Source organism: Trichosurus vulpecula, chromosome 1, assembly GCF_011100635.1.
Source record: "Trichosurus vulpecula isolate mTriVul1 chromosome 1, mTriVul1.pri, whole genome shotgun sequence".
Lineage (NCBI taxonomy): Eukaryota > Metazoa > Chordata > Mammalia > Diprotodontia > Phalangeridae > Trichosurus > Trichosurus vulpecula.
The window spans coordinates 548,836,499-548,857,436 of NC_050573.1; the positions used below are offsets into that span (position 1 = coordinate 548,836,499).

The window sequence follows — 20,938 nt, forward strand, 5'->3', positions numbered from 1 at the left end:
GATTAAGCTAAAAGCCAGAAATTTCAGCAGATGGTAAGGCCTAATACTAGCCACCCCCATCTGGATCAGCAATGGCAGCAACATCCAGACTTTTACAAAGGAGTCAATCAACCAATAAACATTTACTAGTACCTACTATGTGCTAGGCACTATGCTAAATGCTGAAGTCAGGCCCAAAGAAGGCCAACTCAACCCATCCCAGAGGGCTGGAGGGGAAAAGTCTGAGCAGAAACTGCCTAAGAACTGAGGCTGAAAATGTGTGTAAACAAAAGAAAACATGAAACACCAAGAATAAATACCAAGGCTTAAGAAAACTTCAAGAAATAAACCCAGAAAAAGTGAAAAATCCCATAACTTCTTTTTTTAATTATATTTTATTTTCAGTTCCAAATTCCCTCCCTCTCTCCCCTCTCCTCTACCCATTGAGAATCCATTACACATATGAAGTATTGCAAAAACATATTTCCTTGTTATCCATGTTTCAAGAGGGAAAAAAATCAAGAAAAACAACAAGAAAAAAAACAAAAAAAGGAAAAAAATGCTTCATTAAGGACCCTGAGTCCTAACCCCACGACATCTGTAAGAAGAATCTCAAACTAAAAGATGGCTTCGCCACAAGGACTATAAATAAGAGTTACTAGAAGAAATCAAACATGAGATGAAAAATAAAATTAGAAGTTAAGTGAAAGTTGAGGAAGAAAAATTTGAAAGGAGAACAAATATTTACTAATTATCTAATATGATAAGCTCCAAAGGATATTCAAATGAAATGTGTGGTCTAGTGGAACAAATGCAGCCTTTGTAATTACTGGAGATGAGTTCAAGTCCTGACCACCTATGTAACCTTAGAAAGTGACTATCTAGGCCTCAGTTTCCATATACAAGAAATGAAGCAGTTGAGCTAGATAAACATTAAGGTCATTTCCCGTTCTATATCCATGATCCTATGGACTGTATTATGATTTAAGTGAGGATTAAAAAAATAAATAAAAAGAGTTAAATAACAATGGCAGGGAGAGTTCCTGTACCAGAGAAGTAATTTTTAAAATGTCTTGGTCACAAGAGTCATAAGAGTGGCCAGAAGAAATGAAGATAAAAATGAAATTGTAAGTGAAATTAGAGACCCAGGAAGAAAATGGAAAATAAAATAAAATAAATTAAAGTAGAAAACAAGAATTCTTAACAAGTAGTGGACTCCTTTAAAAACTGAATGAGCAAAAATGAAACAAAAACAGAAAACCTCTAATGACTTCATGAGACAATAAGAAATATTAGAATAGAGTGAAAAGATTTTTAAAATAAAAAGGAAGGTATATACTATCAAAAAGCAATTGTGTTCTACTGTGTGTATGTGAATATTCTTATTCTGTGTTGGAATTCAGAATAAAAAATTAAATTAAAAAAATAAAAAAAGAAACACAAGCATAGTCAAGATAAATCTAGAAAGGTAAATAAATACATTTGAGTGATTGGAAGGGACTCAGTAATGATGAAGTGCTTACATTCTAATAGTGGGAGAAAAGACAAGTATTCTTTCAGAATCCTAATGCCTTCAAGGATCATAGAGGGAATGAAATAAGACAAATACAGGGATTAGATGTGGTTTTGTTATGTTTTATTGGTTTTAAGAGAGGAAAGAAAAATGAGACCAACTCTATTGTTAATGTATTTTTTGCTTGATGGGAAGATCTTTCCCATCCATTGATAGGCCCATGTGACCTACTTAAGTCACATGGAAGCCTAAGTCACATGAGCCTGGGACAGGAGGGTTGTGATGACCTCTGACCTTGAAGAAGGGTATATATACTGGGAGATTGGCATTTTGCTTTGGGGCTCACTCATGGGAAAAGTGTTTGTGTGATATAGACACAGGAGACTCTGGTTAGCCATTAAGGAGCCCCCCAGCTTTGAAAACCCAGATGTTGGTGCTTCTCCCTCTGGTAACTATGTATGTGTTGCTACAGACAGACAGAAGCCCTGTCTGCTGATTTGTGTTGTTTGCTCTGTTTATATAATTTCTGCTTGTAATTTCTGTTTGTATTTGCTCTTAAGTTCAGGGTTTTGACTTTTCCCCTGAACGAAGTGAATGGTATATACATACATACATATATGTGTGTGTGTGTGTGTGCGCATGTGTGTGTGTGTATATGTATATGTGTATATATGTATATGTTTGATTAAAGTAAGATTGTTGACCCCTTTAAAGTTGCTTTCCTTTAGAAAACCAGATCAAATAACCTGTGCTAGCAGCCCTCCTGTGTGCTGGTGTTATTGGTCATACACCCCCACAGCAGCTGCAAGCAACATTGTTGTTACACCAACATGTCAAAACTTTTGTATGAATATGCTTATTAATTATAAGAATAGATTTTTTGTTTTTCTTTTTTTGGGGGGAGGGAGTGGGGAGAGTATGGAAGTTTTGATAATGTTTGAAAAGAAGGAAGAAAAGGAAGAAAAGTGTGAATGAATCATTTAAAAATAAGCAGAAAAGATAAAGTTCTGAAGGGTTACAGGCAATCAAAACAGCTTCAGAACTTCGTTGTTAAATTTAAACTATTTTTTTTAAAGTGGTACAGACTGGGAAAAAAAATTAAACAGTACATAACAAAAGCTGACAGTTTCATATTCAATCCCTTTTTTCTTTGTGTTCATTTTGCATATACCATGTGTGTATGTATATATACACATATGTACATGTACATATATATATATACATGTATATGTACATATACAGAAGATCCTTGAAGTCAATGACTTTTGTCTTTCTATCTAGACAATGCCTGGCACCTCATCAATATTTAATAGATGCTAGTTGACTAATTGCTTGATGAACATAACAACAGATGTATAAAAACATTCAATAAAATATAGCAATCATTTGTCTCCCTTCTTTGAAGACTTGAGAAACAAGAGGTATGCAATACTGTGGCTATTGTCTATGCTGGTTAGTTTTGCTGAGCAATTTTTTCCCTCCTTTTTCTTTTCTTTGTTAGAAGGAAAGTTTTGCTGGGTAGGATAAGAGATAACCAGGAAATATATTCAGGAATAAAACAAAGTATATAAGTAATTTTGAATATGTTAATATTTAATTAATATTTAAATATATCTAAAATAAAATATAGTATCCATTTTCAACACAAAACATTTAGAATAGGCATAGGGATATTTTTCTTTGACACAATAAGAAATAAAGACATAAAACCGAGAGCTAGAATTTTAGGCACTTGAGGAGCATTAAGAAGCATTCCCACTAAAAACAGGTATTTAACAAGGGTGCCCATTTTAACTATTTAAGGTAATGTTAGAAATGCTAACAATTACCATAAGACAGTAAAAAGAATTAAAAACAAAAAAATCAAAATAACATTTTCACAGATGACATTTTTTACCCTAGCCAAAAAAAATTTAATTGAGACAATAGATGAGTTCAGCAAATTTATAGTATGCAAGGTAAATACAAATCATCTACATTCTTATATACTACAAATTAGACCTAAGAAAAAATTTTTAAAAAAGAAATACCATTTATAACAAAAAATAATTATTAAATATTTAGGAATTAACTTATTTAGGCACTCATGATCAATAAAAAAAGATAACTATAAAATCAAACTGACAGAAATAAGGAAAGGTCTAAATACCTGGATAGAAATTCAATGTTCATTGATGAATTGTATTAACATGGTGAAAATGCTAATTATCTCTAAATTTGTAGATCTGATTCAATGACAATAAATATTTCTAGTGGTTTTCTTTATAAAACAGGACAAAAGCATAGCAAAATATATGTATGTGAAAAACAAAAAGATAAGACTAGTAAAGGTTGAGTTAAAAATTATAAAAGATGAAGATTACAGTTTGCATCAAAACCATCTAGTATCAGGCAAAAAATTTTAGAAAAACAAACCAAAGAAAATAGAATCCAAATCCCAGAAATAAGCAAAAACATACGGATGAAAGACTGATGTTTAATGAACCTATAGACGATAACAGCTGGCAGGTAGATTCATTATTTAAGAAATCTTGTTGAGAAAACTTGCTAGTAATATGGAAAAAATGTACCTTCACCTTACAATATAATCACAATAAATCATAGCTAGATCATAGAACTGAGCATGAGAAAACAAATTATCAAAAAGTTACAAGAGACTTCCATTTAAGATGCCAATGTAAAAGGTTATAAAAGATCCCAGCTCTCTAACCTGCATCCTAGCAAATATCTGAAAAGGATTCAAGATTACACAAGACTAGCAAAGCAACATGCCCCTGGAGATTCCCTGCAAACCAGTCACAGGCCTAGTAAAGGCTCCACACCCAACAAAGAAGCTGTGCCAAGTGGGTTGTGGATCCAATGAGAGTAGCACAATGACATCACCAGAAGACATTGGTGGTCTAGCAGCAGAGGTGTGAGTGACTTCTCTGGGCTTATTCCCCATGTGGGTTTCCTCTTGCATGTGGGTGTTTATTCTGTGAAATGATGGTGTGTATATTTGAGCCTGGGGGTCATAGGAGCCACTGGAATTTATGAAATGGAAGATGACATGGTCAGACTTGAACTTTTGGAAAATCACTGTAGCAACTACATGGAGGATAAATTGGAGGGATAGATACTTGAGACAGGGAGACCAATTAAAAGACTAGTGTAATAGGCTGGTTGTGAGGTGATTCTGAACTAGGGTGATAGCTGTGTGAGTGAAGAAGAGCAGCATGTGAGAGATATTGTGGAAGTAGAAATAGTAAGATTTAGAAAGACTCAGCTCAAGTACCACCTTCTGCATAATGCTCTTGTCCCTCAGCTCCTAGTGTCTTCCCTGTCCCCCTCCCTGTATTTTTTTGTATACATGTTGTGCCTCCCCCTCTCCCCCCATAGAATGTAAGCTCCTTGGGGGCAGGGACAAATTTTGCTTTTGCCTTTGTATCCTCACAACCTAGCGCAATGCCCAGTACATAGTACTGGTTGATTTCACATTCATGGGAAAGTTAAAATAAGGTAAAATAAAATTAATATATTTTTAAAAATACCTTTGTATTTTAAATACCTTTATATTAAAATATATATTATCTTAAATGTCTTCTAATGCCTTCAGGCATCAAAGAAAGAATTAAATTTTTCTTGAAACAGACTGTACTGAAAAGTCTGGAATGTATATTCACTGTTTTATAGACCTAAGTGATGAAACACACAGGCCTGGGGATTGGGAAAACTGAGTTCCAGTCTTAACTCTGACCTTGATTTAGTTTGTGACTTTAGGGAAGTCTTCTCCTCTCTCTCAACCTCAGTTTTATCTTCTGGGAATTGAAGGGGTTGGAATATACGGTCTCTAAGGCCCTTTATCACTTGAGTATACCTTAGCTATTACTTCAGAGAATGTCTGAGTTGGAAAGAACCTTAAAGGCCATCTAGTCCAATCCACAGCTGCAAAAACTAAATCCCCACTACCAAATATCCAAGTGGTTAGGTCTTTGCTTAAAGTCCTCAGCTGAGAAGGGACCTGTTTATCACCCAGGACAAGCCATTCCAGTTTTGAATAGCTCTAGTTGTTAGGAAGCTTTTCCTGAAGTCAAGCCATTGCTCCTAGCTCTGCCTTCTGCAGATAAGAAAACTAAGTCTAATATCTCTTACACTGGGCAGTTTTTCAAACAGTTGAAGACTCCTTTGTGCTTAATCCCCACCTCCTCCGGTCTTCCCCCCCACCCCAAGACTGCACATGCCCACATCCTTTAACATCTCCAAATCCCAGTTTTTAAGTTTACAACAATCTCCTGAGCTTGTGATTTAAGATGCTTTCTCTCCTTCAGGTGGGTGGCTCCCAAGCTGCAAGATCTTCCTTCCTCTCACTTTAGATCACAAACAATACAAGCAGCAGCTCCCCATGTACCCAGTCCTTTCACAGGCCGGGGCTACTCACAGATATCTTGGTGAAAACAGACAGCAGCAGTGACAAGATGGACAAGTACATTCGTATCCTGGACCTTCCGTATCTCTTCTGAAGGTACTCAGGCAAGGTGACAATCTGGAGGGGGGTGGCACACATAAAGTCATCATGAAATCCAAGCTCTCATTAGCTCTCATATCTTCCCATCCCAACCTTCAGTAATTTCCGACTGCCTTCAACACTTACAGATCCACTGACACTTAACTTGTACTGGTTTTTGTTTGTTGTTTTTTTTTTATTTTGTTTGAGACTGGGTCTCCCTATCTCACCCAGGCTGGAAGTACCTTGGCCACCCACAGGCCAATCCCAATACTGATCAGTATGAGGCTTGAACTTGCTCTAGTTTGGCCTCCTTAGGGGAAACTCAAGAGATCCACCAGCTTCAGCCTCCCCAGCAGCGGACTACAGGCAAACACCACCACGCCCAGCTCTTGCACTCTTCTTGAGTCTGTTCTGTCCTCTAGGGCGAGCTCCAGTTGCTGATACCCACTGCCTAAGTCATGAAGGGTTAGCCCCAAACTAACAAATTATTTTGGGAAAGCTTCAATCCCTGAGACTTAATCAAAAGTTGTTTTTTGTAATCTTAAGAATGTGCTAAATGTTCTGCATAACCTCACATATGTAACTGATATCCTATTGCTTGTCTTCTCAATGTGTGGGGAAGGGGCTGGTGGGAAGGAGAAAATTGGGAACTGAAAATTTGAAAAATCAGCATTAAAATAAAGTATAATTACTTAAAAAAAAGCATGCCAGTGGTTATGTCCATACCCTCTATGAGGAGATGCTTTCAACAATTCCAAGTAAAGGTTCATCAGATTTTTTTCATTGCTTCCTTGATCAACCCATTACATGTACATCCTATCCCTTGTACCACCTTGAGCTCCTGGAGGACAATAAATAGCTTCTCTAAGTTCCTCTACAACTCTAAATCTAAGAATCTATGCTCTTGTGAGCTTGTCTCCCAGTGGTCACTGGCCAGGAGTAATCACAAGAAAGATGTACACATATAGAATCACAAATTTAGAGCAAGAAAGGATCTCAGAGGTCTTCTAGTCCAATCCGCTCATTTGATAAATGAAGAAATTGAGTCCCTTCTAAGCAAGGTCACAGCACAGCGAGGATTTGAATGCAGGTCCTATGTTTATAAATTTAGTGCTCTTCGGTGATCGATGGATTAATAATTTCAGTTACCTCCTCACTCTCCATTTAGTCTTGAAAGATATAGCAAATACAGACACTTTGCAGTTAAATTTTACCTATTAAGATTAAAATGAGGGTAGTTTGAAGTAGGAGAAATCAGGCATTATTAATAGCTATAGCATTTATATAGAATTTTAAGGTTTGCAAAGTACTTAACAAATATCTCGTTTTATCTTCACAACAGCCCTGGGAAGTAGGTGCTGGTATCATCCCCATTTTACAGATGAGGAAACAGAGCTGTCAAACGATTTGCCCAAGATGACATCACTGGTAAGCATCTGAGGTCACATTTGAACCCAGCTCTTTCTGACTAGCACTCTATCCACTTTCATCATCTAAAAATAGATTTGTATGGACAAGATAGAACTTACACAGTGCTAGAGAAAGCATGCTGAGTCTGGAGTCAGAAAATCTCAGTTAGATTCCCTGTTGCAGCTGAATGATAAAGAATAAGTTAGTTAACCTCTCTGAGCCTTGGTTTCTTCATTTGTAAAATGAGGGTACTTTTACTGTTTATCTCACAGGGTTGTTGTGAGGAAAGTGCCCCATCAACTTCAGCTGCTATGTAATGCTAAGCTCCTTATGATGATCCTGTGATTCATTTTAAGTGATGCTCAGTAGAGGTACTACAGGGACCCACTTCATCTTGGAGGGAAATAGAGAGAGGGAGAGAAGAACCTATGAACTCACTGGTATAGGGAATTCCCAAGGAGGAAACTTCCCTCTACTGATGCAGATCGATAACTGTTCATCTCAGAAAGCCGTCTGGGGCTTTGAGAAGCTATGACTTGCCCAGGGTCACACAGTTAGTATGTATCAGGGATGAGACCTGAATCCAAGTCTTTCTCTCAAGATATATAAAAATAAGTATATTTTCAAATGAGCAAATCCATTCTGGAAAGAAGTCTGGAAATCATGAGTGGTGCTGCTGCCCATAGCCATGAAACGATACATCTCTTGTTTCATGAAAACCACATTCACCTTCTCAGCCCCCTTCCCATCATCTCCCCACCCCCCTTCCCCGCCCCCAACACCCAAGGTTCAAACTACCGTGTATCGTTGGTTGTCTTGGATGTAGACTCACCTCTGAGGAGATATAGATGGGCACAAATATCCAGGCCAGTGCCAGCAACACATATGTTGCCTAAAGAGTGACAAAAATGGTGTAAGTACCCGCTCCCTCCATGGTACAGATGCAGTGGAAAGAATGAGCAGTGAGAAGCGGGAGACCTGGGTCCTAGTACGGCTCAGCCTCTCACTTCCTGGGTCCATTCAGCTGAGTCAATTTACTCAGGACTTCCGTTCTTTCCTTGACAAAGTGATGGGATTATTTCAATTAGAGTATCTCTGAGACTCTCTTCCAGCTTTGAGGTTCTGCATTTTATTTCACAAATCCACAGTACTGTTGACATTCAGAATTAGGACCCTGAAAAGTCCTCATTCAGTAACAAAAAACAATTGAGCCCTCAATAGGCCTTTCTAATGTGGGAAAACGGATCTAGACACAAAAGCAACTTAATTTGACCAACATTCTGAATCCCCAAATGGTGTGCTGGAAGGGCCCTCAGAGAGACCTTCTAGCCCAGACCCTTTGTTTTACTGAAGAGGAAACTGAGTCCCAGAGAGGAGATTGATTCATGCAAAGTTGCAGAGCCAGGAGTAGGGTTCAGGGGCCCTGGGACCAAGTGCCAGAGCTGCCCCCTAGATTCCCTGAAGCAAGAGCTGAAACAAGAAAAGCTTTGGGGGTCTAGAGTTGGAAAAGATCTCAGAAGCTGTCCAACCCAATACCACCATTTTATAGCTTAGGAAATTGGGGCCAAGGAAAAGTAAATAATTTGGCCAGGGTCATATAGACAGCCAGTAGCAGTGACAGAATTCGATTCCAGGCCCTCTTGATCTAGTCAGCTCTCTTTCAACTAGACCAGGTCTGTCCAACCTTAGAATTTTATTGAGACAATAGACAATATATTTTGATTTGCCATTTTAGTGAGAGCTCTGCGGTAGCTCAGTTTTGTTTGCTAAAGCATTTATGTAAATTTCTATGCTTGTAGGCAGGCTGCATAAATTGGACTGTGGGCCCGCATGCGGTCAGCAGGCCACGTTTTGGACAGCTCTGAATTAGACCATATTACCTTAAGCAAGGAAAAATAAAATCAACTAAACCTCATCCCACACGCTATCTTGTTAGTCAAGGTTTAAATTGTTCTGTGAGTTGTAAGCTCAGTCAGGGGTGCACAGTCACTCTTAAGAATTGTCTCAGGTTCTAACCCAAGAGTTCCATCCATGATGGGCATGAATAAGAGAAGGTGCCAGTTGCTCCCTTATCCCTCAATAGGTGAATGCTGGAAATGCCCTAAAAATCTCCCCATTATTCTCTAACACTTCCCCGGGGGTGCCTATCCATCCCCACTCTTGAGAGGTGTGGCCCCATGAAATGGACTGACTATGGCACTTACATTCCACTCAAAGCCAGCTACAGCCAGTCCTCCTGCTGCACCTGACCCAGCCAGACCAATGAATAGCCCAGATCCTTCACTGCTGGCAAAGAGAGAGGCTCCAATCTGCAGAACAGAACAGACCTGAGCAAACAACGTCTCTGTGCCATCCAATCCCACCTTCTACTGCATTCGAAGGTTCATCAAGCAACCAGATGGGCAATAGAAGCCAAAGGTGCACCGCTATAAATATCCCTATGACTTTCTAAGGCAGCAATGCAGACTCAGACACAGTAATGTTTCCTGGTTCTCCTTCCTGTCTGTCTGATCACTGCTCAGTCTCCTTTGCTGGATCTTCATCCAGGGCAGGCCAGCTAACATTGGGTCTGAAAAGTGACCCCATACATATCGTGATCATATTGTCCTGACTGACAAAATAGAAATTGTCCCAGAAAATTCAGAATGTGTGATTGTTGTTCCCATATGTTAGAGTCCCATGACTCTTGATAGACAGGAGTGCATGACCTCTGACACAGGAAAGCCTTAGAGACTAGAGAGCTTAGAAGGTTCTAGGAAGGATGCAGCTATTCCTGACCCCATGACCCAGAGTCATCATTATCCAACAGTGCCCGAGGTATTGGGCAGCTTGCAGCATAACCCAGCACACAAGACTTCCCCAGGGACACAACTCTAACGCAGGAGAGCCCCAAATCTTCACCGGTCTGCCACAAACACATCTTACCTGACCGCCCTGCTCTCCCTATTGTCTAAATACATATTATATGTATATATAGTGTGATTTATATATAAATGATAAATAATAATATATTATCTATGTATTTCTATATATTATATTGTCTCTATGTGTACGTGTATATGTATATGTATATGTGTATATGTATATGTGTATATGTATATATACACATGTGTGTGTGTGTGTGTGTGTGTGTGTGTGTGTGTATCTATTCATTTTCATGGCCACAGCTTAAGGTCAGTTTTAGGAACAGTAGAACAGCAGCTCAGGACCCTAGCTCTCCTTTTTTAAAAAGACCTTTACCCAAAAGCAACTTCAAAGGGAGATAGAGGGTGATACTATTGGCACCAATTGCTGCCTTCCTAATCCCACAGTTCAATTCCTCTCCCTCCCTAAGTAAATCCCAAGGAAAGGTCATCTGAGACAATGCTTCTTAAACTTTTTCTACTTCTGACCTCTTTTAGGGTTTTTGGCAGCATTCCTTGGTGTTGCATGGCCATGGTAGCATGCTTTGTGTTCAGAACCAAGGCTCCAGTGAAGTTGCTCGATGCAACATGGGCAAGTGCTGCCCGAAACATCTCGGATTCATTATGAGTTTGATTTTTAATTATTTTTTGGTTGTTGCCTGTTCAGAAACCTTTTACTGTTGCCGAATTTTTCATGACACCACATGTGACCCACAGTTTAAGAAGCACTGATCTAGGAAATGGAAAATGCCCAAACTTCACCTTAGGGCCTCTAGCTTCCCCCACATCCTTAGTCCTTGATCTCTACCACAGGCCTAGGGATTCCTAGCCATCCCTATGGGAAGGATCTGCCACCCCCTCCCATAGCCTCCAAACCCCTCCAGGGTTCCCTCACTATTAAGGAACCTGACATAGGAAACTGAGAGGATTAGGGAAAGTGCGAGAAAGGGGAAGCAGGAAGAAAGTAAGATAGAGCTTAGGGTTGAGCTCCTAGAGTAGCTCCTCCAAGAGGAGATAGAGGTGCTAGCTGAATATGGGGGTGCTGAAGAAAGAGATTGAGAGCAGGAAAAAGATGATAGAACAAAAAAAGAATTGAGGAATTGAGGAGCAACAGAGAAAGGAAGGAGGGGCTAAAAGCAGAGAAAGTCAGTGACAGAGGAGAGAAGGGAAGTTCAGAATATACTTACTGGCCACCATGCCATGTCCCTTCCTGCAAGGAAGTACCCATTCAGTGTGTTTCTGTTGACTCTGCATGAAGACTGAAAAGAGAGAGAAAGATCCAGAGGTGAAGATATGTATTCCCTCCCTGGGACCAGGGAGATCAACAACTATGGTTTCTCATCATTTGGAGAAGTGTGTCCAAACCAACTCAAAAAAGGACTTATGAGGTGACCAGAGTTACAGCCATACCAAGGAGGTGGTCTTCTATAGTAGAAAAGACACAGTAAGGAGTTCTAAACCCTAATCTGTTACTAACCAACTACTGTGTAGCCACATCAAGTGCTTTCTCTGTAATTCAGCTTCCTCATCTATGATTTAGGATAATGATATCTGTGGCTTGCCTCCTTCATAGGATCATTGTGAGAATCCAAAGGTACCTCAGATATAGGGTCCAGTGATATCTCAGATCTATATTGGAAAGCAAAAGTGTCCCCAAAGTGGGAAGGATCATCATCATCAATCACCATCACCATCACATAGTAATTAAAGAGACTGCCAAGGAATCTTCAACTGCTTAATGGGGTTAGGCACTACAAGAAGTAGAGGCCTGCCTAGAATGGCCTCAGAGTTTTCTGGCACACTGGAAATAGAAGGAGAATGATGTTGGGCAGTATAAATTAAACATTAAATTTATAGTACAGACTAGAAATGCTAAAGAATTTCAGAGGAAAGAAGTATCACTAAGGGTCATAGAAGAATATAAGACATGAAGGACAGGTAGAATCTGGCCAGGTAAAAGAGAGGGCAGAGGGTGTTTCAGCCACAAAACATTTTTATACTTCTTTCACAAATACAGATCACAACCCCTCTACAATTTAGTAGATGGTTTTCATTAATTACTCTGTCTAAAAAAATTCAACACTCACTGACCAACTTGGAATGAGCCTCTTTGACCTTAAACTGCTCCTTGGAGACATATATTAGTTCATTTCTGAGTTCATACCTTTCTAGGCTAGAAGCTCTTCCAGCTTGGTAGGTAGGACCTACCAGAGTTTATCTGCATGATGTAGTGGGCAAAAGTTAGGAAGATCTGCGTTCAAATCCTGACTCTGACACTTCCTAGCTATGTGACACCAGGCAAGTCACTTAACTATTCTGAGTCTCAATTTTCTCATCTATAAAATGGGGATCATGATCCCTATAACCCACCTCACAGGGCTACTGTGAGACTCAAAAAAGAGCTAATGTATATAAAGCACTTTTTGAACCTTAAAGTTTTATGTAAATGTTAGTTGTTATTATTATAACCAAGATTTTTTCCATGCCACCACGAGACAACAGCAGGATTTTAGTCCTTATCTGGAAAATAGAGATAATGATACTTTCCCTACATACCTCACAGCATCAAAATAAGATACAGGATAGAATGAGATAAATGAGATCATAGGTAGGAGATCATTTTTAAAAGGTACGTTGCTAGAATTAGAGTCAGAAAAAGTTCAAATTCTGCCCCGGACACTTACTAGCCGTGAGACCCTGGGCAGGTCATTCAACCTTCCTCAACCTGTAAAATGAGGATAATAGTAGTGTCTACCTCAAGGGATTGTCATGAAGATTAAATGAGATAATATACATAAAGTGTTTTGCAAACCTCAAAGGACAATATAAATTCTAACTATTATTATTATTAAAACTATAAAACACCAATGTGAGGGACAAGTGGTACTGTTTATGATTATTACTTACTAGAGATGCAGAGAGCAGTGTAGATGGAGGACCAATCTTGGAGTCAGAAAAACCTGGGTTCAAGTCCTGCCTTTGAAAAATTCTTATTTGTGTAACCATGGGCTAGTCATTTAATTTTCAGAGACACAGGGAACTCTCTAAACTATATGGTACAGAAAAGGAACCAATCTACAGCAAGGGAAGGATTTTTCACATCAGGAATTCCTTACCACGTAGATGAAATCATAGGTTTAGATCAAAAAGAAAAAAAAAAATTACTGGTGTATAATACCAGTAGAGGGAGCTCTAAAGACCAGCATGTTCCAGGAGGTCCTATAGAGAGAGACATTTCCAGGAGCTTTCTCCAGCTAAAGCTCAGGACCCACATGGTTTCCAAATGAGAAACCCTTATTTGCCAACAGTAAATTTAAAAAAACAAGCACAGATTTGCAAACGAGAAACTTTGGGGCCTTTGGGTTCATTTATTGCCTGACCAATGAACCTTTTCCCCCAAAGTGACCATTATATTGACTACTTGACCAAAGTGATGTGAATCTGTTGTTAGTGGCCCAAGATTTATTAAGTACAAGCCTGGAGAGGAAGACCCTGAAGTTCGTGAAGGAAGAAACCATAATTCAGATTTTCTCAGTGCCTTGATAATCAGTGTGATAAGCCAGATAAATCAATCTTTGAATCCATGATTATAGATAGTACACATGGAGAGATAGTACACAAAGAAGAGAATTTGGTTGGATCCGCTTTTGGTAGAGGTCTTCAAGCAACAGTTGCTGTAGAGAGGCTCCTTGTGCAGTTATGGGTCAGTCTTAATGCCCTCTGAGGTCACATCCCTCAGATTTGGAGATCCTGGGGTTCACACGGAGTTCTTTTCTCAGGTTTAACCCTCTTTCTAAATCTTATTAAATAATCCCCAAGGAAATGGAAGATAATGGAAGGCTTACTTTTTGCTAGTGATACCTTCCCTTCAACTCATCCAAATCTATAATCTTCTATGTTGATACACAGGTATAGATATGTATGTAAATAATTCCTTACAATAAAATCACAAATCTGAATATACACATAAAAATGCACACATGTCAATTACATATGTATGTATGCATGCACCCTCATTTGTGATTTCATTGGTATAAGTAAATATGTATACATATGTCCATATATCCATGTACGTATACATATGTATGTATTAATATTTATAGATTTAGATTGGTTGAAGGAGTTTCTCCAAATCTGCCTTTGTAGAGAGGGTTTCCTCACTGGGATTGCCTATATGAATGAAATCATGGAGTTGGCTAATCCTCCCTCTAACACTTACCACCTGTGTAACATTGGGCTACCCTTGGACCTCAGTTTCCTCACCTGTTAAATAGAGTAATTAGGAAACTAATCAAGATGGTGGAGTAGAGGGAAGCAGTATAGCTCAGCTCCTTGTCACAACAATTCCACAATGATGTAGAAACTATACCAGGCCAAGTCCTAATCCAGAAATCCAGGGAAAAATCAGAGGGAGTTCTTTTTCTAGCCCAGATCAGCATACAGGGACAAAGGTCTTGGGATGCCTTCTTGGGATACTTCTGAATCTGGGACCGAATGAAGCATGCTACTGTGTCCTAAGGACAGTGCAGAGAACAGTAACAGGTGCCAACTGGCAGCTCTTTGGTGCATATTCCAGGGTCATTTATTTTCATTATCTGTTTTGAGATTCTTGACCCTTTTTTCTTTCACATGAAATTTATTATCTTTTTTCTAATTCTAGAAAGTAATCCTTTGTTAGTTTGATTAATATAGCATTAAATAAGTAAATTAATTTAACTAATATTATCATTTTTACTATATTCACTTGTCTTACCCATGAGCAATTTTTCCAATTATTTGTATCTATCTTATTTCTGCAAAGTTACTATAACATCAATATTATAAAAATGTAAGGCATTTCATGTAAAAAACAACTAACCTAGAAAATACATCAAAAAGAAATCATTTGAGAATCATGGAACCACTACCCAAAAAAGGGCCTAGATATCATATTTTAAGAAATCATGAGAGAAAATTGCCCAGATCTATTACAACCAGAGGGCAAAGTGAAAATAGAAAGAATCTACTAGTCATCTCCTGAAAGAAATCTCAAAATGAAAACTCCTAGGAACCATAGCTAACATCTATACTTTTCAGGTCAAGGGGGAAAAATATTGCAAGCAACCAGAAAGACTTTAAGTACTGAGGAACCACAGACAGAATCACACAAGATTTAGTGGGCACCATCATAAAGGAGACTAGAACTTGGAATACAATATTCCAGAAAGCAAAGGCTATTGGCAGCATTTCTGCTGGTTCAGTTGCTCGGGTGGATTTTCATTGTCTATACTCTGCAGTCTCAACTCTTGATTTCAAAGGCTAAGTTACTCTTGAGTCCATAAACAACTTTCTTCTCCCTTGCCAGGGGTCCCATCCTTAAAGTTGTTTCCTCCCTCCAGTGAATGACTTTCTATATCCAAGCCTATCTAGAGTGTATACCTCCTCTTCCTCAATTGTGCCTGGAATTCTCAAAATAGCAATACTTTGAACTACTATATGGGGTGTTTCCTGATTTTCTGCCAACTGATGGGGGAAGATGGAGAAATCATCTCCTTACCCTTCCCCAACAAAGCTCCCAAGTCTACACTCTTGGCATTCTCTCAAGAGCTAAACTATTTAAAGTCCTACAAAAAGCATGTCCAGTTTTTGCTTGTCCAATGAGGTTTCTCCCTTTAATTCCATCAGAGAAAGGGTTTATTCTTCATAACTCTTCATAATCACAAGGGATTGCTGAGGCATGGAGAAGGAGTCAAGAATGGGAGGAGGGACAGCAAAATCCAGTGCCCAAAGTCCAATATTACTATTACAAAGTGAACCATTTTTTAAAAGTTCTCCTTTAAAATGCTTTAGGTTTTTCTTTTTAGATTATTTTGATCCCAGGCTGCCTCAGTTACTGGGCAGGTGGGGAGTAGGGACAGAGAGGAAGGTGTGTATGCATGTGTATTTGTGTGTGTGTGTGTGTGTGTGTGTATGTGTGTAAGACAGTGAGGGAGGCCCTGGGATTCTGGACTCCTAGCTGATCCTCACACTCACCAAAAAGGCAACGGTTGATTCCTTTATCTGTTTGTAAATGCATTTCTTATTTCCATAAAATGCTACCACCTTGTGAACAAAAATCTAAATTGTACCCATCACTATTGTCTAATAATTTTTAGAATCTAATAGAAAAAAAATAGATTATATAAAGGTATGAGGAAGCTCATGGAGAGCACTGCCCAGGAGTCAAATTCTAATACTGAACTATAGACAGTTCAGCCTTTACAAAAAGGGAGTGGGGCAGCTAGGTGGCACAGTGAGTAGAGCACCCAAACCCCAAGAGTTTTTTTTTTTCTTTTTAGGTCCCAAGCTTTCTTCTTTGGGAAGAAGGGGCAAGGAGTGGTGGGAATGAGGTACAGACCAGGTCCTGCCAAGAATGAGTGGGCTCCTTTATTAATTCCTCCCCCAGTCTATCCACCCATTCTTTTTTTAAAATTGTTTTCCTTTCTTTAGGCACGTATGGGTTAGGTTCCCCTTCTTGGCTAGCATCCCAGTCCTGGCCACATATCATGAAAAGCCTGGCAGAAGGTTGGGGTTGGGATCCAGGAGGCCTTTTTTCAGCAGAGAGGTGGTGAGAGACTCCAGTATGGTCCCAATTTCCCTGCAAAGTGTTCACAGATGAAGCACTGAGCCATAGCTGCTCTGCTTTCTCGTAGTTGGGGAACACTTCCAACTCATATTTCTTGATCACTATTTCTGTTGGACTCCCCTTCCTAGAGCAGATGGAGAATGACCACAATTTTGCAGTTAGTTTGACATAAGACATCAACTGACTTGGGGGAGGGGAAAATCATAGTTCTCTCTCACCTTACATATAGAATTGTTGGCTCAAGCTGTTAAAAAGAAAAAAAAAAAAAGAAATGGGTTGTCTTAGCTTGTCTTTCCAGAGAGACTAAATGACAACTTGTTGGAGGTTTTGAAGGAGGATTTTTGCTTGGGTTGGACTACTTGAGTGATAAAGGTCCTTTAAATTCTCTGATTGTGTAGGTAGGGTAAGTCATGGGAGGACAGAATTTTGAAGTGGAAGGACTGAGAGCCCAGATTCACACAGCTATTAAGAGGCAGAGCTGGGATTGAGTCCAGTGCCCTTTCCACAACCCCCAGCTGCCATTTGTTACCTCCTTTTACAAAGTGAGGCTCAAGAGAAGCCAAAAGATTTGCCGAAAGTCCCATTAGCCAGGTCTTCTGACAGCCTTTTCCCCGACTGGAACCACCTACTAGTACACTTCTGTGATTGTCTGCAGGCTTAGAATACAGCAGAGAAAGTGAATGGGGCACCTGTTATTATTCATCCAAAGGAGAAGAACTGAATGCAACACCAGGGAACTTTCCCAACTTATCTAAATTACATGTAAAACATTGCTGGAAATCTAAAGCACCGAAGTGTGGTAGATAAAGGGCAGGGTGGGAAACCTACAATAGAGACCTGTCATTGCCAAGGAAAGCCTGTCCTGGAGGCCTTCAAGTCCAACATCAGGCATAGAACAGGAAGTTCAAATCTCAGCTAAAATCCCACCTTCTTGAAGAAGCTTTTCCCATTCCTCTTTAATCTTAGTGCCTTCCCCGAGACTATTCCCAATTTATCTGTATATTTCTTATTAGTCTATAGTTGTTTGCATGTTGTCTTCCCCATTAGACAGAGTTTTTTGAGAGTAGGGACTGTGTTTTACATTTCTCTGTACCCTTAGAGCTTAACACAGTGTGTGGCACATTGTAGGTGGTTAATAAATGCTAGTTGACTGAATGACTTATCACTTAAATCTTTCTGTGCTGGGATCTAGCTGGTGAGCTTCAAATAACCTGTTGCTCATACATAACTGACTTCTTTTGGGGGGGTGGGGAGGTTGGAGGTGGATCTTTGATTTTTCTTATGTAGGACCTCCCACTGAAATTCCTTTTAACTCATAAAACATGCTACCCATCTCCTGACAGAGAGGTGACAGATTCAAGATGCAAAATGGGACATACCTATTTGGATGTGGGGATTTGATTTACTTGACTGAACATTTGTTACAAGGGTTTTGTTTTTCTTTTCTTTTTTTTTTTCCCCAATTGGGGGAAAGGGTGGTGGGAGGGAGAGAAGATAAATGTTTGTGTAATTGAAAGTTATTTTTTTTTTGGAGGGGGAAGGCAGGACAATTGGGGTTAAGTGACTTGCCCAAGGTCACACAGCTAGTGTGTCAAGTGTCTGAGGCCGGATTTGAACTCAGATCCACCTGACTCTAGGCCCGGTGCTCTACTCACTGTGCCACCTAGCTGCCCCAAAAATTATTTAAAAAAAAAAAACTCCCCTCTACGACATGTGCAGCTTCTAGTCTTAAGGAGTTGCCTTACCTAATGTCAAACAGACATCACCCGTCAAAAGCCAAATTTGAACCTAGGTCTTCCTGATCTCAAGCCTGGCTCTATGTACCACATAGTGCTGTTTCTCACAACTGGAGTATGATAGTAAATCACATTTCTATAGCACTTTAAGGTTTGTGAAACACCTTAATCCATTGTTTCATTTGTCCTCCAATCCGGGAGGTAACGCAGATATTATGCCCATTTTATTGACGGGAAAATGAAGCTCAAACAGGTCAAGTGACTTGCCCAGGGTTACAGAGCGAGTCATGTGCCAGAGGCAGGATTCAAACCCAGCTCCTAGTTCAGTGCCTTTTCCAGTACATCAGGCTTCCCCTACCAAATAAAAATCCCTTACATTTGCTTCACATTCAGCTCCTACTTCTGAAAGTACTTCTGTATCCTCACAACAAGCCGTGAAGAAGGAAGGGCAGGGAATTTCATTACTGTTGCCATTTGACTGATAAAGAAACTCTTGCCCAAAGTCACCTGGCTAGCAAGTGCTGGAGCCAGGACTAGAATAAGATCCACAAGGAAATGTGGCAGTGACCTTTTATAATATTCTCCCTTAGTTACTTAACTCATATCCCCCCAAACATAGTACTGAATAGTCAAATGATCTGGAAGTTCATTAGAGTAGGGAAACTGCGGATTGCAACCCATCCATGGCCCTTAGGTCAAGAGATAGCCTTGGGAAGTTTCTTGAGGCACATAGAAGTTAACTTACCCAGGGTTACCCAGCTTATAAATATCAGAGGCAGGATCTGAACCCAGGTATTCCTGTTTTCAAGTTTAATGCCTTATCCACTATACCATGCTATTGCCTCCAGAAACCTACTAGAAAAAAGTGTCCTAAGTTTCAAAAAGTCAAAAGCAAGAAGCTTCCACTTGGGACTCACCCATATTCCCACAGCCACGTTTAAAGCAAAATACACCACGATGACAATAATATCAGCCACATTAAGCTGTTGCACAAAGAAGTGAGGGTCACTGGTGGAGTTGTCTGCCATGATCTCTTCTGTTTCAGCACTGGACTGAATGAGGACAAAAAAGGAACAAAGCAGGTTGTGGTGGGCTTTCTTGTTAGGAATTGATCATTAAACCAACTAGATGATGTCTACGACATGTCTGCGTGGGGTGAGGACAGCTTCAAAGTACAACTCATTTGATTTCCTAGCCTCAGTTTAAAAATCATATGACTAGAGGCTGCACAGGATCTAAGGCTGCATGTCTACAAAGCAACCTGCGCCTCTGGAGGCACAAAATGCTGTTCTGGATAGCCAGAGAGGGGCACTGCATCTGAGTCCTGACACTAACTTAGGAGAGGAGGCTGTATGAATGCACAGCTGGGGAAAACCAGCTCTCACACCAAGAATGTTTAGTCTTTTGCTGTAGTTTGGAGACTCCATATTTCAGGGAAGATACCACACAGAGCAAACTTTATCAAAAGGATAGAGAGAAGCACCATTTACTCCCCAAAGCCAAGAGTGACCATTGCAAATAATCTTAGATTAACTGCCTTTGAGTGATGTTTTTATTCACATTATTATAATTATTATGTATATTGTTCTCCTGGTTTGCTTCCCTTGCCCTGCATCGGTTGATACGTTATTTCCCAGTGTTTCTTGGAAATCCTTGCATTCATTGTTTCTTCGAGCATTCTTAGTGTTGGGGACGATTGCTGATTCATGCTGATAGGGAGGGAGGTTGAGGACTCCTGAAGAACTGGTGTTTAGTAGTTATCAAAACGCTTTGCTGGTGGGGAAATGAACTTTTAGTCATTACTGATGTTCTTATATGACAAAGAGATTCAGGGGATTTGAGGGTCCCTGAGACTTGTTCAGTGTGGCAGAAAGGTTCTGAAATCCTTAAATCTTGCAATCCACGGAAGTGAATAAAAGTAAATGAAAGGAGAATGGAGAAATAAGGGAACAGAAATCTAGAAAGGAATTTACTAAAGATGGCAATTTTGCCCATTATTGGCTTTTATTTTAATAATATTTTAATAAGTAATTTTTAAAGAACAAGATTAGATTAAAATTAACTGAAGAATATATGATTTCAGGGAAATGTAAAATGATACTCCTGATATTTAGGTAATTCCGTTCTTCTCCCCAATCTGTACTCTGTCCCTCTTTCTGGCAGCCCTGATAGTCATCTTTTCTTTTTTTTTCTAGAAGCTCTGGTGTTCCCCTTAAAAATTTCTTTTGTAATATAAAGAATGAGCTTTTATATTGAAGATAGTGGGGGCAGGTTGTAATCCTCTTTTCCAGAAGTATGTGTTTAGGT

General features: G+C 39.5%; 1 protein-coding gene across 4 annotated transcripts in view; it reads right to left on the bottom strand.

The window, feature by feature from the left end:
* SLC5A10 (solute carrier family 5 member 10) overlaps positions 1 to 19,659 on the bottom strand; it is a 183,737-nt gene extending 164,078 nt beyond the window's left edge. For all 4 annotated transcript variants that reach the window (XM_036741635.1, XM_036741636.1, XM_036741634.1 and 1 more), the window contains exons 1-5: positions 19,549 to 19,659; positions 11,479 to 11,550; positions 9,593 to 9,697; positions 8,221 to 8,280; positions 5,910 to 6,014 (exon numbers count right to left, since the gene is read on the bottom strand). In XM_036741635.1, coding sequence (XP_036597530.1) covers positions 5,910 to 6,014; positions 8,221 to 8,280; positions 9,593 to 9,697; positions 11,479 to 11,550; positions 19,549 to 19,659 — 453 coding nt within the window. The remainder of the gene's footprint in view (positions 1 to 5,909; positions 6,015 to 8,220; positions 8,281 to 9,592; positions 9,698 to 11,478; positions 11,551 to 19,548) is intronic.
* Positions 19,660 to 20,938: the final 1,279 nt, after the last annotated feature.